General features: G+C 47.7%; 1 protein-coding gene across 7 annotated transcripts in view; it reads left to right on the forward strand.

Moving 5' to 3' along the window:
• Positions 1-231: 231 nt before the first annotated feature.
• LOC107998775 (transcription factor Sox-2) overlaps positions 232-18,249 on the forward strand; it is a 92,830-nt gene continuing 74,812 nt past the window's right edge. For 2 of the 7 annotated variants that reach the window (XR_009832356.1, XM_062083665.1), the window contains exon 1: positions 237-3,744. Coding sequence is in view for 4 of the 7 variants with exons in the window: in XM_062083665.1 (XP_061939649.1) it covers positions 2,375-3,744 (1,370 nt within the window). In the remaining 3 variants the exon portion in view is untranslated. Of the gene's footprint in view, positions 3,745-5,834; positions 10,949-18,249 lie in introns of those variants that run through there. The other 5 variants (XM_062083667.1, XM_062083664.1, XM_062083666.1 and 2 more) reach the window with 5 other exon arrangements.

Genomic DNA, 18,249 nt, shown 5'->3' on the forward strand with positions numbered 1-18,249 from the left:
GAGGAAATTGGCGGCGAGGAGGAGGAGGAGGAGAAGAAGGCAGGCAGGGTCCAGCGTTGACGAAGGTTCCATGCGTGTCCGGGGGTGGAAAGGGGTGAGTGGCGGGCAGCGGAAGAACGCGTGGACGACGAAAGACTGGCGACCCGAGGAGAGGAGAGGGGAGGGGAGGAGAAAATGGGGGGGAGAGAGAGAGAGAGTGGAGGAGGAAGGATGGTGGTCGAGTCGGGGAAGAGAGAAAGCGAGGGAGAAGCGAGAGGGAGCGAGGATCGGAGCTGGTGGAAGCGAGAGGAGACGATCGGTGTTTGAGACGAGGGCGAGAGGGGTGAAAGCATCGCCGCGAGAGGTCGTGTCGGGGGGTTGTTGGTGTGACGTCACGGAGTAATGGCGCCGCCTTCGGCGTCGAAGGGAGCCGCGCGATTGGTCGAGAGAAATGATGGCAGGCTTGCGTGCCAATCGATTGCCGTTGGTAGGCTCGGGTCTGGTCCGTCCGTCCGTTGGGTATGGTTGCTGGTAGCAAGACAGGTAGGGTAGCGTGGAGGAGGGGCGGCGAGCGCAGTGCGAGCGAAACAGAGAGAGGGGGACAGCCGCCTCGGCAGGAAGTGAGCCCCGAGAGTGGGACCCCAAGGCGAAATCCACAAATGCTCAGACGGTTCCGTTCTTTCGTGGCGAGTGGAGGTCGTCGATACTTGTTCGTCTTCTCGTTTTGCCTTTAAGAAATTTTACGTTGACAATCGGAGTCGTATCGGGCCACGAGCACGACGACGAGTCGGAGAAGGAAGATCACGGATGAAAGTACGTGCGCAACGGTGCACGGAGCAGCAGCAGCAGCAGCAGCACGCGTGTATCCATCAGGTGGGACGGCGAGGGGTCGTCGACGACGGTCGTCGTCATCGTCGCCCTTCTTCCTTCCTTTCTCGACGTTCGCAGGAAAGACTATAGTGCGGCGAAAAGTGAAAATTTGTCCGTATACCGCAAGTGAGGGGATCGGTTATGCGTGTACGACGCGAAGTGATGTGATCGAACTGTTTCCCCGGATCGGGTAGAATCGTCCGCATCGAATAGTCCGAAGAACGGAGAGGAATCGCGAGGACCCAGCGTATCGTTGCATCGTCGCGATCCCATTCGTCGAGCTTATCGCGAGGCTGCAGCCAGTCACGAACGAGCTCTCGTGCGGGTTCGACGAGTTGAAACGGAGCAAGAGGGAAATATACGTCGAGAAAGAAAAAAGTGTTCGCCAGTTCTCGATCGGACTTTGCCGTGAAACGTGCGGATTCGTGCAGTTCGAGCGCTTGCAATTACGGCGATCGAGGCGTAGAGTCGCGGCCCACGAGGGACAGGAGGAACAGGAGGCGGAGGAGGAGGAGGTGGAGGAGGAGGTGGAGGAGGTGGAGGAGGAGGAGGAAGAGTGCGCGACCAGAGGAAGAGGAATGAAATCGTGTTGATATGAGGATAGAAGAAGAGTGTTCGATGTTCGATCATCCACTCGTGGATGCGCAACGTGGATGACTTTTCACGATTCTTTCAAAAAAAAGAAAAAAAAGGAACAAAATCGGTGATATCGGAGTGATCAAGCGGAGAATCACATTTCCCGTATACCGATATAGGAATGATCGTGCCGTTGATTATTGGTTAAACGAATAAGTGCACGGTGATCGTGTGCTCGATTGACTGACGATTGTGTATATATATATATATACATATATATATATACATACACACGTGTATATATATATACATACATACATACATACGTATATATATATATATGTATATATATCGTTTGTGCTTGTTCAACGAAGTGACTACAACGTGATCAAACGAGGATTTATCGCACGAGGTGACTCTTTTTATATATCGATCGCGGACAAAGATTCTAACGGGACCGACGAACGAAAGGATAGAATTTCGTACACGTGCGCGTTCGTCGCGATCGTCGCGAACGAAAAATAAGTGGAAGAGAAGAGTGTCGGTGCGGTACCGATCGCCGACTTCTCGTCGGTGGTGCGTTAGGGAAGGTGGAAAAGGGGCGAGCAACTTGCCTCTTTCTTTTCTCCCCCCTCCCTGCCCTTTTTTTCTTTTTTTGCTTATGATCGAGAAGAGATCGGGAAAATCGATTTCCATGTCATCCTGTTGCTGCGAAGAAGGGAAAAGAAGAAGGATATTGTCATTGCTGGTCGCGTAGCGTTCGCGGGTAGCGCGCAACAGCGAACACGCCGCCGACTCGTTTGCCCGGCGCGGTGGTAACGGAGGATTCGGCACGAGTGATCAACCGTGAGGAAGCGTGCACGAGTCCTTCTCGGCGTTTCGTCGAATTTCTTGACGTCGAGCGGTACAAGTAAACGGCGGCAAACTGTACGGGCACCGGGAAGAAGAAATGCTCACGATGGAGACGGACCTGAAGGGCGGCAGCCTGCACGGTCAAATGCCACCGCACCAAGGTGTATCGCCAATGGGCCATCATACCGGAGTTTCGCCTTACGGCAGCCTCGGCTCCATTGTGCACAGCCCGGCATTGTCTGGAAGTCCACCGAGCACCGGAGGTCTGGGCCTGGGCTTGCCGCACCACCATCAAACACCGCAACACCATTACGCGTCGATGCAGGCGGCGCAGCAACAGCAACAGCAACAGCAACAACAGACGATACACTCGTTGGCCCAGCAAAACGCCGGCCAACAGCAGCAGCAGCACCAACACCATCCTCACCAACCCCCCCAACAACAGTCTCAGACGTCCCACCATCAATCCGCCAACAACAACAACAACACCAGCAAGAACAACAACATCGATCGCGTGAAAAGGCCGATGAACGCGTTCATGGTGTGGTCCCGCGGGCAACGGCGAAAGATGGCCCAAGAGAACCCCAAGATGCACAACTCGGAGATATCGAAACGTTTGGGGGCCGAGTGGAAGTTGCTGAGCGAAACGGAGAAGCGCCCGTTCATAGACGAGGCGAAACGATTGCGCGCCGTGCACATGAAGGAGCACCCCGATTACAAATACAGGCCGCGGCGCAAGACAAAAACGTTGCTCAAGAAGGACAAATTCCCCCTCGGTGGAGGAGTGGCGGGCGTTGGTGGGATGCTGGGTGTGGATCAACGGCAAGTCGGCGGTAACGGTGGGCCCCAGCAGACCCAATTGTCGCGCGACGTATACCAAATGCCCAACGGTTACATGCCGAACGGATACATGATGCACGATCCAACGGCTGCCTACCAGCAACACGTCGCGTACGGGAGCCACATGGGCGGCGCGGCAGCGGCAGCGGCCGCTTCGGCGGCCGGCTACCCGAGGTACGACATGGGCCATCACATGGGCGGCGGTAGCCCGAGCCCGATAAACAGTTACATGAACGGTTACGGTGGTTACGGGAGCACCACCGTGCCGGGTGGCTCGCCCTCACCTTATCATCAAGCGCAGCCCGGATCTCAAATGTCGAGCCACAGTCCCAGCGGTAGTAGCATAAAATCGGAGCCGACGAGTCCCGCGAGCGGTGGGATACACACACCGACGCCAACGGGCGCGTCGTCGACGGCCGCTGCCGGGGGGCAAATAGTTAAACGGGAATACATGGGGCAACAACAGACCCAACAAACTCAGGGTGATCTCAGGCAAATGATCTCCATGTATTTGCCTCAAGGAGTGGAACAGGGAGTCGTCCAACATGGCGCCGGTGTCTACTCACCTGGACCATCTCCCGATCCTTTGGCGCAGCATCACACGGCGATTCCACCTCTGACGCACATGTAAGCCCAATTTCTTTTTTTTTTTACCCCCACCCCCACCCCTCCCCCTAATATCTCTTTAGAATATTCTGCCTACTCGCGGGTGTACGACTTTTCGTATCGGCGTCTTGCCGGATGAAAGAGAAGGATTGAAATATTCTCTCTGTTCGTCCGGGAAGGCTTCGAACTCGCATTTTTCTACTCCCTTTCTACCTTCGAGGGACGGGATAAACCTTGGTCGAGTTCGAGTTCATCCAACATCGATATAACCGCGATATAATAATATCCGTCCTCGATTTCCGCGCGATTTTACTTTTCTACCGTGAGTTAGTTGAGTCGCGCTAGTAGTTGAGTTTTATCGCGAATTAGCGAACCGGTTTATCCCTCTCTCTTGGTAGATGTAAGCTTGATCCAACGTTCGAGTTTTGATTTGTCGAAGGTATTCGTGGAAAAAATGTTCTTACGCTTTCCTTTACGCTCGACGTTTAAACTCGAACGTTGGCACGATTATATGTCGCGCAACCAACACCCTCGATAAAGCAATTCACCACGCTTTCTATACGCAATTCTTGCGGCTTTGCATTTGCATACTAACATTATCGCTACGACATTTCCACTTCTGGACCCTAATGATCAATCCTGAGTACATACGTAACAATTAGCACCGACGTGAGAAAAAGGAAAAAGTAAAAAAAAGGGACCTCCACGCTCCGTAGTTCGAGCCGAGTAACGGCGAGGCTACGACTGCGAGCAGATTTTTACGTAACGAGATAACGAGCCATCCTCGATCCAACGCTCGATCGAGCGAAACGCATGATTTACTCAGTAGTTGTGGTTATCATTATCGTCGTTCCTTTCATTTTTATCGAATAATCGATCGATTTCGCGTAAAAAGGGAAATATCTTAGATCTATTAATCAATTAATCGCTCCTCTTCTATAATCCCTTCTATTCTCTCTAAACGAAGGATTCGTTCGAACGTGAGTTATCGTTATCGTGATAAATTAGAGAAGGCGTTCCCGTTCTTCTTCTTCTTCTTCTTTCTCCTTTACGCGTGTTTCTCGTCTCTCGAATCGGAATTGGAAGAACGATCGTCTTTTCCAACGATTTAAGGTTTTTATCGCCGGTTTTAGACGGGGCACGTAGAAATATTTGGACGCGTTTACCTTCAGATCAACAGACGATCGACTAGACGAGATTAATTCGTCTAGCGATAGGGTCGTCGCACGCGAGATTAACGGTATTTGGGAAGATTTACGAGGAAAGTTTTCGACGACGACGGTCGACCGACGTGGTTGGTAAACAGAGAAACTCGTTCGATGTGGCAACCAGCACGATGCAAAGAGACTCTGTAACACCTTTGTTTTCCTCTTGGTCGAGCGAAACCCTTTTTCTTTTGTGTACATTTATATATCCTTCCTTATCTTCTGTTCCAAGATTCCAAGTGTTTCGATCGATCGAATTTTTCTCTATTCGATTCGTTTCTTTCGATTACGCCGTTTTTCTTTCTTTCTTTCTTTCGTTTTCCTTCTCTTTTTCTTCTTCTTTTTCCGTTTCTTTCTCCGATTACTTTCTCGTTTCGATCCGAATTTCGTGCGTAGGGTCCAGAACGTAGGGAATTTCGAGCGGCTTACACTCAAGATTTATTTCTCGTGAGTCTCAGTCTATCAAGAGATAAATGTTGAGTTCAAACGTGTCGGGTTTCGCGGGTTGAGTCAAGAGAATCTCGTAGGCCGTTCTCCCCTTCTCTCTCCCCCTCCTCGCCCTTCCCTCCTCCTTCCCTCGACGTTTACTTCGATCATCGGCATCGATCGTCGTTGTATCGCTCTTCGATTCTCCCACTCTCCAACTCGCGCGTTTTTCTTTCGATTCGATTAAGATTTCGTCGTGGAAATGAACGAAATGGTCGATCGAGGATAAATAAATACAAGATCTTCGCTCGAGTTTTGAACTCGCTCTTCCGATCGCATCGAAGAGACGAAGAGAGAACGTGCGGCCAGAACCACGAGACTTTTTTCTGACTCATCCCACTCGTCCCGATAGAAATAAATATCCAAAAACTGCGATTAGCAACCTTGCAATTACCTAACATGAAACCAATAACCTCGTAGGATAGCTTAGATTCAGAAGAGAGGACGACGTGCGTAACGTGGGACAACTTTGAGAATATGAAGATGATATTCTAACGAGAGAGAAAGAGAGAAAGAGAGAGAGAAAAAGAGAGAGAGAAAGAAGAAAAAAAAAATACAAAAAAAGATCGACCGCGAGAATAACATATTGAGATTGTTATAATACGCTGATGAATTGATTCGGAGGCCGTGGGGGCTGAGACGAGATCGTCGAAGATTTCTCGCAATCTTTGGAGAAATGACAAAGGAAGGAAAGAAAAGAAAAGAAAAAAAGAGAAGATAACGAAAACGAAAAAATAATAACCAAGAGAAATAAAATCAATCGAAAAAAAAAAATTTTTTCTTCTTTCACAATTCAAACGCGATCCGAAGTATTCAATCATCAAGGATTCGAGCAGCTCGTGTACTAGTTAGCGAATTAGATACACGAAAAGAAAAGAAAAAGAAAAGGGAAGGAGCGAGTAATCGCGTTCTTGAGCGATCGATATATGATTCACGGAAGATATTACCATCGTTGGAATCGCGCGCGTCCTCGTCGATCGTACGCCCGAGGACTTCCGGTCGTTTTCTTCCCAAGCTTGCGACGAATCTGCGCCCCTGCGGCCCCCCCAGTTCTTTTTCGCGCCTCTTCTTCTCGTTTGCAGAGAGCGTTCTCAATTTTTTTTTCTTTTTTTTTCCTTCTATCGACGCGATGACACGGAGGAGGCACGATAAGTCGTTCGTTGAATCAAACGGAAACGCGATTTTGACGAGGGAAGAGGGAGGGACAAGAAGAAGAGGGGTCTTCGCGGAATAAATTCGGAAAAAAGAATGGAGATGTATCGATGATTTGTCAATGGGTGTTGCATTATACGCGAACGAAATGCGAAGAGTAGAGCGATAATGGAAGAAAATGAACGAGAGAGAGAGAGAGAGAGAGAGAGAGAGAGAGAGAGAAAGGAAAGCGAGAAGCAACGCGAACTGATTAAACTTCTTACTGTGATAAAGCATGAAAAAAGGTTGAATGCTGCACAATTTAGCTCGCGTGTAAGAAATAGCAGGGTATAGTTGGGACTCGATAGAAAGGGGATGATGATTTGAAAAGTAGAGAAAGACGTGTATCGCGGGAAAAAGAAAACAGAAAATCGAACGAGATTACAATAACCGTGTGTGTATATAAATATATATATATATATACATATTTATATGCGTATATGTATGTGTATACATATATATATATATACATATTAATAGATTATATACTAACTAGAATTAGAATAAGAGATATGTATCATATTTTCTATCAGCAATATTCTCCTCTTTTCTCTTCTGGCCGTTCGGTGACGTCTCGTTCGACGTCTATCGTGTACCCGTTTCTTTTCCCTACCATTTTTAATCGCATCGTTCACTGAACGTCGAATGTATGTACGAAAATATCGTATATGGAAGGAAAAGAGAGAGAGAGAGAGAGAGAGAGAGAGAGAGAGAGAGAGAGAATGAATGAGAACGAATGAGAGAGAAAAAGTGCACGTACGACACGATCGCTAGAGATGGATTAAGCTAGAAGCAGCGAAATCCCGAATGCGTATCGAGATAAAAGAGAACGAGATAGAGGAAAGGAAAAGAAAAGGAAAAAAGAAGGAAAGAAGAAGGAAAAGAAAAAAGGAAGGAAAAAATGGAACGGGAGAAGAAGAAACAAGAACAATATTTATCGCGCATATCGTGCATCCCTCCCCCACTCCCCCACAGTCGAACATAGTTGACATAGACGAAAGAATCCCTTTCGGTGTACCGAGAAGAGTTTTGTGTGTTCGTATGCGAGAGTGGGAAATTGTTGTGGAAGTAGATTGGCCGTTGATTGTTAACCCCGGATCCTTCTCTTTCTTTTATGGTATTATAAAAACCTTGTGCCTTCTTTGTCACGCGAGAAAAAGAGGAAAGGAGAGAACTTCAAGGGTACTCATTACAATAAAGTACGTTTTATCAGCATATTATTTCGTTTACTTTATTACTGTGACGTCGTTATTAATGTTATTACCATTATCGTCCATGATTTTTTTTCCCTTCGTTATTATTATTAATATTATTATTATTATTATTATTATTATTAATATTAATATTATAATTATTATTATTATTAATATTATCATTATTATTATCTTTACTATTACTTATCTTTACCACTGTAATTATTATAATTATAATTATCGTTCTCATCTGCGACTCGGTTACACGCGCACCTTCCCACCTCTTTTCCTCTTCCCATTTTCGTTCGAGTACCGCACCGCCATCCGTTTCCTTCGCTTTTCGATCGTCATCGATCGAGCAATCCGCGAAACGCGCGTATTGCGTTTCTCTACGCTTTCCCGCTTGGCGAGGAAACCTTTAAACCGAAAATTCGAAAAGCCGACTAATCGCGACCGATCTGTGCCTGACGTGCCAAACGAAGGGAGAACGACGGGGAATCGAAATTTGTTACGCGAAAGAGGTTCTTCCAACTTCTTCTCGTCGTCGTATTTTAATAAGTTCCCCTCTCGCTTGCAATCATGCCGTGATAAGAGGCTTTTGAAATCCCGGATCGATCGGCCGATCGGCCAAACTTCAACCACGCGCAACTTTACAGATACTTGTCAGGGAGCCAGTTTCTCGCGTCCCTAGTTTTTCACCATTCTTGGGCGAAGTTCAGTATCGGTATCTCGAGCTTTCTTCGAGTCGTCTCGAAGTGCGTGAAATCCGATCGACGGAAAGGAGGGACCGATTTGTTTTTATCATATTTCTCTTATATTTCTCCTCCCTTTTTCCCTTCTTGGTCAAGTATCGAGCAAGAATATTTGTTCAATTCTTTTATTTTTTAATCGCCTAGCTCGATACGAAACTCTTCTTAAAGAGTCGCTCAATCGCGTTGCCACGATCGAGATTTTTGGAATTGTTTAAGAACGAGTTTTTTTTTTTTTTTTTTAAATAACAACAATTTTCGTTCGACAAACGAATGCAAGAAGATACAAACGTCGTTCTCCTTTCTTTCTTTCTTGTTTTTTTTTTTTTCACACGATATAACATCATATAACATATTTACGTATACGAGCATGCAAAGCGAAAGATAGATGGTTACGAAAGCTTTGTATAAATTACCGATAATTTTTTTTCTTTTTAAATCGTAAGCACTGTAATGTAAATACATGTTTTGCCATGGCAACGAATCGTCGTGGTAACTTTCGAATATATTACAATATACATGTGTATATTAATCGAGAGCGTATGATTTCTTTGTTGTTTCATTTTTCAATTTTACCAACAACGATTACCCAATTGAACGAAATATCGAAGAGCCGAAAGATACGAATCAGGTAATTCAATCTTCCACGAGAAGAACAACATCGTTTCACTCTTGTGTGTACTTTGCATGCATCCTCTGCGTGGATCATCGCCTTTCCTCTTTTTCCTCTCTTCTCTATCTCTATCTTTCTCTCTCTGTCATTCATTTTCCAATCATACACCGCGATGAAACGACACGCGATAGATCTTCCAACCGATTTCACGGTTACATTTTTCTACTTGTACAATTTTCAAGCAACCGCGTTGAGCCGTGTTTACAATCCTTTACCAAATCGTTGTCGAAGTCGATCGTTGGGGGAAATGCATGGTGATTACACGCGAAGGAAATCTACGGACGATTAGGCGTGGAGAGATCGAGATACGAGGGACGAAGGAAGGAACGAACGAACGAGGAAGAGACGAACGAGACGAACGGGTTTTTCGGTATCCTTTTTCCCGGTGGATAGCTGTTTTTATTCGCCAGCCCGGCTCGAATAGCCGCCGCGAAATGTCCTAATAAATATAACGCTCGCCACGGACGAGTGGAGACATTAATTCGCGCCAATAAATATTCCCATCGTTCCGGCACATAAACCTGGCGTTTGTCATATACACGCAGTCATTTCGGTTAAAAGGCATTCTCTCTGCCACTGAATGCAAATGCGAGTGCTCGTTGTGCGTGCCGTAGGGTTTCTAAAGTGCTTTCAATTACGTGTTCCACCTAACGTCCTGGCCTGGAGGGCCATTTTCCTATGTTTTGCATAACCGGGATTTTCAAGTGTTTCACGCCCCACGAGGACGCGCGACGCGCCGCGCCGCGCCGGTCCGCCAGCTATACGCTTCTTTATCCTGATTCTTTTTTCTCTCTCTTTCCGTCTCTCTAACGAGCCTTCCTCTAGATTTCTTGCTGCTCTTTCGTCGCTGCTTTTCCCTTTCTTCCTTTCTTTCCTTTCTCTATTCCCTTGTTTTGTTTTCTCTTCTCTGTTATCGACCGACCCTCCAAAGTGCGTGCGCCAATTGCGGGCCTCCTGGGTAGGCCCGCGAGGGCGAAACAATTACCCGCGAGAGAGAGAGAGAGAAAAAAGAAATATCAATTTCGAGGATTTTCGACTCGATCGACGCGATAAAGTTCCAAGCTTTCGAAATTCTTTTTTTTTTTTGTTATTTGTCCTATTTACTGTTCCATGCTGGAATCCTCCAATCTATCCTCGCATGAATTTTTCACATTCTTGGATTTCACTGTTGCAACAGTTGCTGCCTGCTCAAACGTGCACGATTATTAATTTTCGCGCTCACGAATCCTTTCTGTTCTGTCGCATCGCCGCTATTATTAAAGCGAGCGATAACGAGTGCGCTCTATAAGAAGCACTTGTTCGTTGTTAATGGTAATGGAAACGACGGGGGAAACAACCGGGCTCGAGACACGCGAGAAATATTCAAATTATGCCCTGTTCGGTGTTCGAAAAGCCGCTCGACGATCGATAGATCGATCGTTCGATCGCCGAGGCGGAAAAGAAAAATTGGAGAAACGCGGCCGGTTTGTCGACGCGGATCAATCTTGATGAAACACGAGCTGCTGCTGCTCGAGAGATAGGTATCAACCGACCATGTTACACGCTACGATAACGCGGAAATCTGTCGTTTGGAATCAACCATCGTTCCCTACTACCATCGTTAATCGCAATATATAATATATCCCGATGTATCAACCATCGACAAATTAATTATCTCGTAATGCGTAATCAAGTTCAACTGCCTCGATATCGAATAAAACTTTTTTTTAATCGATAAAAAAAGAAAAAGAGAAATCACCGGTTAACCAGTATTCGTCTCGTTCCTAGCGTGTATCCACGTTTCTCTTCGGGACAACTTTTCGAATCGAATCGAAAGATGCAAGAAAGAGAAAGAAAAAAGGAATCCGTGCAAAATCGATCGATTTTTTCGATTCGATCAATAAATAAATCACGCGCGTTCTTTTTCGACCATTAACCGTCAAAAACAAGTCGTCCGTTACAAGTTATAACTCTTTCCCCGGCTTAATCCCAGCCTCGATCCTAATGCTGCAATTTCGTTTCCATTTCGCTCCACGTTTTTCCACGCGGAAACCGACTCGCTCGGTGTCCCGGCCGGTCAAACCGCCATGACGCCCACGCGGTGTCTCGCACCTGACTCTATTCCTCGACTGATTTACACTCGGCCGTGCTCGTGGGGAGGGAGGAGGAGGAGGAGGAGTGTTTGCGCGTACATCAGCGAGGAATTTTCTCGGTTCGCGGGAAACGAGAGAAACGCGGGTGGCAAAGGGAAACGGGCATTGATAAAGCTATCTCGTGAATAGAGCCGGCTCTTGCTAAACCGTGACCGTTTAATTAATTGCCGGCCGGCAAGGAACGATCCGACGCGTGATTAATCTCAGCGCGCGCCAAGGTCGTGGGCCTTCTCTCCTTACCGGAATCGAAAAACTCTGTTTAATTGAAACGTCGTGCTCCAACCTCTCCTTTCTTTCGAATTTTAACCCGGCCCACGGAATGCCAGCCTTCCACCGCGCTAACTAATTCCTAACCTTCGTGTCGTTTCGTTATTTTACGAGAGATTTCATTATATCCGACTCGCTATTTCATCTTAGATTCAAAAGCTCGGTCGGAATAATAATTTTCTCGGATCGGTGCTCGTTTTCAGGCGTTCCCTGGCGCCACGATTCATTTATAATTCCAATTAATTTGTAATTTATAATTCTTATATTTGTGCCTGTATGTAAATATATATATATATATATATATAGTGGATCGATTCGAGAAATATTAATCTTCCAGGAAGAAAGCGTCAATCTGGAAATGGCTCGAAATGGCACGTGGGCGATCGACGAAAAAATAATCCCCCTCGTGAACGTAACGGTGGAAGGTATCGCGGTTTGGTTTCTCCCTTTCTCGGCCTACCCGGGCCGGGTTAACCCCCGGGTAAGATAATATTCACGGCCAATTACCTAAAACGCACTCCTTATGGAGGAGAGCGGAGTTATTGGCAGGCTGCCACCGGTGCAATCGAGTATCCGGTGTGAAACGACCTTGTTATTAACGTTCAAGTAAGCTTTACCAGCCAATAACCCCGCAAGCCACGGCCCAAAAGGATCCTCGCCGATCCTCACGCGATATTTTGCGCCACGGGGGCCGATTAGTCGATTACCTGCCAACTTCGGATCTTGTTACTTTTTCCCCTCCCTCCCCTTTTCCTCTCTCCTCTACGAAATTATCTTCCACGCATTTCTGAAAACAAGACGTCGTCTTGCTGGAGCAAAAAGATATTTTCTTCTTAAGATCGACGACTACGCATCGGATCGAGGCGTATAGCGGAATGAATTTCGAGAATTCGCTCGAGAATTCCCATCTCGCTTGATTCCCCCTTCGGCGCGGCCGACACTTTCCTCTCGTCCCTTTTTTTTTTCTTTTTTCTTTTCCTTTTTCGAGGCTGGCCGTGTTTATGGCACGAGCAAGACAGTTATGGCAATGAACGGCGGTCATCGAGAATCCAAAGGGACCCATTCCAATTTGTTAATTGGCACGATAACATACGCGATCGTATTTTCGAGCGGAAAATACCGACCTTTTTTGCGTTTCGTGCTCGGCTTGCATTTATTCGCGCGCGCTGCTCCCTGCTCTGATTAAACTCTCGGCGATCCTTGGCATAAAAAGAAAGAAAGAAAGAAAGAAAGAAAGAAAAAGAACAAATTTCGCCGCTCTTCTCAATTTTTCTTTCAAAATTCTTCGAGAAATTTCTAAATTTCCATCCTCGCCACCCAGTGCGAGTGAATTTACCTTTCTCGAGAGAGCCACGCGACTCCGTTCCGCCGTTCCATTCGAATTTTATATCCTATTCCACGGGAGGAAATCTAATCCTCCTCCAGCGACATTCCTCCCGGAGTGTCCTAGGAGGAGGACAGGCGAGGAGGGAGGGGCGGGAGGGATATGCTGCAGGTATCACAGGAGGAGAGCAAGGGTGAAACGACGTGAGAGACGATGGTTGTGCAGACTGGTTCGACTAGCTGCGGGGTCAGTTTATCGCAAACAAATGGGTTACGCTTGTTCGACGCCGTATTTCACCGAAATTTATTGTTTATTATTCCGCAGGCCCGGGATGATATAGGGCCGTGTTTGCCCCGAGTAACGTTAATGTCGTTAATAGCACCACCGGTTCGACTGCCAACCACCACCGGCAGCCGATACAGGGACAAAACCTCCGAGGACGGGTTTCTCCTCTCTCGCTCTCCCCCCTTCCCACCTATCCCCCCCCTCTCTCCTTGTCCACGGACATCCATCTCTCTCTCTTTCTCCGGTTTTATTTTCGGATCGTCGCGCGTTCCTAGTGAAATTAACCAGCCTATCCCTCTGCCCCTACGTAGGAGCGTTACTGTCTCCCGAAAATGACGCCGTTCTCCTCTCCCCAGGTATTTATTGCCTGGTCGGGGAAACGATGACCCGTTCGTTTCGGTGTATCCTCACTTGCTCACGGTATATACGCGTGGAATGGCCGTGATAACAGGATGATCCGTGATATGAAGATATTAGAGCGGGCGACGAGGTGGATTGGAACGGGAATCCTTTTACAAGGATTTTCTAATTTACGTCCAACGTTCGAAATTTTTTCGACTAATTATACGTTTATGTACGTATATGTATATATATATCCAACGTGTCTCGAACGTTTCGACGCGATTCTCGAAATTCAGGAAGGTTCGTTAACCGGGTGCGCGAGCAGCGCTAATCAGCAGGTGCTTTAATTAGACGTCAATCCGGTCATTACGATACTCGGAGCGGCGTACACGAGAGTCGATTTCCTGGATATTTTCTCGCCCTCTCTTTTCGCCGTTCTCGAGCCGGCGCTCGGTGCATAAGCCCGAGGTACAGACGCCCGCATCGCAGCCTGCATCGCCACGCCAATCAGTTAACGTGGACTCGACGTTGATGCGACGTTCTTAACGCGACGAGGAGGAGGCGGTGGCGCGGGTGAAACGTCGAGCATCGCGAGGATCGAAAACCCTTTCCCCGGAGGTTTCTCAAATTGACCCTTGGGCCTCGACGATTTGTCGCACTTCTGTTTAGGGCCATTTCCCGTTCGAGCGACTCGGCACGGAATCAAAGGGGATCGAAACGATCGTCTGGGTTTGGAGAGAAACTCGTTCCTTGGCCTCAGCCTTTTCCTTTCCTCTCCTCTCTCTCGCTTAGTCTCGGTTAGTCGTCGCCATGACTACGCTCACCAACGCATACCAACGCTCTCTCCCTCTCGGTATCTTGGCCATCGCGAGCGTTTATGCTTCCCCGCGCGAGCCAACCGTAAGCCCCCATAAAAACAAACAAGAAATCGAAAAGCGAGCAGTGGACAGGGGCCATAAATCGCGGCCAAGGATCCCGGCAGCGGTTTCGCTATCTCCCCCTCGACCCTTTCTCGTTTCCACACCCCCGCCCTGCCCGGACCTGCGTTATTGCGCTAATAAAGCACTTAACAATTATTTTCCGGCCGGTGATTTTTCAGCCGGCCGCGGCCGGCCACTGATAAACCGGTGTCCCGGCCGATAACCCGGCCGCGCACCGTCAACCCCTTCCCTCCCAACGCCGTACACTCCCGTCCGTAACTCGCCACCGAGTTGTGCTACCACTACTTTCCGAATAAAATATCCAAAAGAGGAGGAGAAAAGGAGAAAAATTGAATTCCATCCTCCCCACTCGCTGTAACGATATTGCCGACGTTATTCATCACCCTTTTGTAAAGGTAAATAATCGTTAATCGTCAACAACGATATATCTTTCCCCTAAACGTTCCAAGAGTTCGGTGTGACTTATGGCCGAGATTGTGCGCGCGGCAGCAGCATACGTGCACGAAGCAGTTCGAGTTATCGTTCGCCGAAACGAAGCGAGGAGGTGGGGGAGGAGGGCGAAGCCACCCTGCCTAATGCACGATTCGCATGTGACGGGCCGAGGCGACGAATCGCACCAGCACGGCGGCGAGCGAGCCGAGAGATCCGTCCGGGTTAATTGAACGCGATCGCAATCGTTGTCCCCCGATTTGTCTTAATTTCGGTGGCTTTCGAGCCTTCTTATCGGTTCTCGCCGGTTCCGCAACGTTCTGGCGAGCAACCTTTCTAACGGCGTCACGCGTCCGCTTATCGCGGCTGGCCATCGTCGTCGGGGAGATCGCCACGTCGCGATTGGGATTTCGGCCCCGGTCGGACGCTAATTTCGAGCTGGACGAGCCCCTCGAGCGATATAAGCGACGCGGCCAAGCCGCTGTCTCAATTATTCCTGCCCTCGCCGGATATCCTCCCGATTTCCTCAATCCTTCCAGACTTTCTTGCTGGAATTTCCCGTCAGAGTGACGCGAATCGAGTATGAAATTCTTCCAACTGTCTACGATATTTAATTAGCTGACGCTCGATTAATGTTTCAATATATATATATATATTCGATAATTCGATTACCACCTGTGGATCCATGCTCGATGAACGTCGTATCTCGATCGTTCGAAAGGGATTTTGAATTGTTAATAATTCAGGGAGGAATGATCCATCTTAAACGTTATTAGGAAGTGAGATTTGAATAAAAGGATCGTGAAGAACTTTCCTCGGCACAGTTTTTTGCTCGCGAAATTACCATTAATCAGACGGCCAGGAATATTAATATATATATATATACACATAAGTTGATGCGTACTAATTTCCATCGAGTTGCCGGAGTAATTTAACGAGTTCGTAGCCGTGTCTTAATTACGAGGCCGTCTAATCATCGCCGCGATGCGCGCCGCGAGTCGGAAAATCTTGCGCGCGAAAATCATCAACCTCTCCGAATCCCACTCCGCTGTTTAATATCGATGATAATTGCCTTGTTCCGCGTTGCGCGAGAGGGAGTGGGCGAGGAAAGCGAAGTGACTGAAAGAATTTAACGTTAACTCTCGAACGAAATGGAGAAAGAAGAAGGGGAAGGGAAAAAAGAACGAAGCATCCAGAAAATCTACGCTTTAGCACCCGCCTCGAACGAACGAGGAGGAGATATATTAGCCGCGAAACGCGTCGAGATTCACGCCGATATCCCAGCTATATAGAGGCATGCTCTCTCACGAGAGGCTGTTACGAAACACGCGTTCCCAGAGACGAGTTTGCTAGAAAGGCACGCGTGTTGGTACATTTCGTAGTTGCGTACGGCGTCCGCGACAGGCCGAACCGTGAGTGTCATCGTATTTAATTAAAATGTCACACGCGTGATAAATGTCGCGTGTGTCGCGTGAAAGAAATGGTCGTCGTGATCGTGGTCGTGGTCGTGGTCGTGGTCGTAATCGTCGTCGTGGTCAGTCCTTCTATGTGTGTCCTTTCCACCGCGACGCGGGGAGGTGGCCGTCCGAGGCGAGAATAATAAATGAAATTTGCTATCGTCCTGACATCTATACCCGCGCCATCGAGTCGCGCGTCGAGAAAGAAGACCAAGATGGTCGGAGGGGGCGGAAATTAGCGAGACGAGCATTTATCTCTCTCTCTTTGTCACTTTTTTGCCCGCCAATTGCGCAACGTACAACCGTAATTTTTCAATATCCCGTGGTCACCTTGATTCGCCGCTTTCTGACGGCTCCTCTCCTTTTCTCCCCCCTTTCTTTCTTCCTTTTTCTTTTTTCTTTTTTTCAACGTTTCAAACAGTAAACGTTCCAAAGGAGGCTCGCGTTTCGAGGCTGGCGAACACAGTTCAATCTCGCGAAAAGAAAGAGAAGACAGGAGAGAGAAGAGCGTCGATTTAATCGGTCGCGAAAATGGAAATACCGTTTCGCGTCCCCCCTCGGGGCATCAATCGGTGCTTAAATCGGAAATTTAAATATTCGTTTCGACGACCACCGGTTAACGTGTGTGGATGTCACAACACGAAACGATCATCATAATGTTCCGCCGAGGCAAGGTCGTATTCTGTTTGTATACGCGAGGAATCGATAGATTTCGAATATCGCTGTTTTCGTTCGAAAATCGTTTATCGTCGAACGGATGATTATTTCTTATACACGTATATAGAGGAAGGGGGGTATTCTCCCCGCAAACGCCTCGCATCTTCGTTTCCTCCTCGGATTTCGATTTCGAAGGAAGAAGAAAAGGGAGGAGAGAGGAAGAGAGAGAGAGAGAAAGAAACCGACGCAGAGAGGACGCATCGACGCCTATTTCGAGCGTAAATGCACCGATGCGCGGCTGATGCATATTTATCGAGCGTGGCCCGCTCGAGGGACTCTTATGCAATTTTCCATTCTCTGGGTAAGCGTTAGCAGGCTCTCTAGCTGCTCGCACGGCGACTCGACGTCCGCGTGCACTTAACACTCCGTGAAACGCCACGTAACACACCGATTATGCCTCGCTTCTTTCGGATAAGTGGGAATCGTTACCATCGAACGCACACCGGTGGAAACTTCTTCTCCGGTGTCGGTTTAACGGTTTAACGGAGTCGGCCGGCTAAATATTCTCCCGTATATAATATATAATATATATATATACACACACACACACACACATGGCGCAATAACAAGTAATTCGACCGACTCCGCAACGATTTTTATCCTTTAAGCGCGAGCCGTAAAGCGCTCGAGCGGCCGTGCACTCGTTAAAGTTCAAGATCGATGAATATTTGTCGAGGCAGTAGAGCGAGGATAATTGGCAGGCCTGATCGGTCTCGCTCATCGGCGGGGCCGTCGATATCGCGCGATAATTTACGACGCAAGGCAACAATGATGCCCGGATCGATGGACGATCGGCGGAGAAAGCGCGTATGTATCTTTGTCCAAATAATTGTAAAATCGCGGCTTTGAAAACGCGTATATTTCGCAAGGGGGAATTAACAAGCGATCGAACTTCGGCACGTAGTTTGAAAAACGTGAAATTTGCATACAGTGTTCAAAGATGAAACCTGTTTACATTCTCAAGCGAATAATAGGCACGAGGAGACAAATTGCATTCGCAGATAGCAAACGAATGTATTCTGAAATTATTCGGTGGAAAAAGGAGAGACCTACTTCGAGGATTCAACGATTTCACGGAATGCAAGCGAAATTCAGCGTGTACGTATATATTCATCGACGTATCGTCGAACCATAG

The sequence above is a fragment of the Apis cerana genome, linkage group LG13 (assembly GCF_029169275.1).
Source record: "Apis cerana isolate GH-2021 linkage group LG13, AcerK_1.0, whole genome shotgun sequence".
Lineage (NCBI taxonomy): Eukaryota > Metazoa > Arthropoda > Insecta > Hymenoptera > Apidae > Apis > Apis cerana.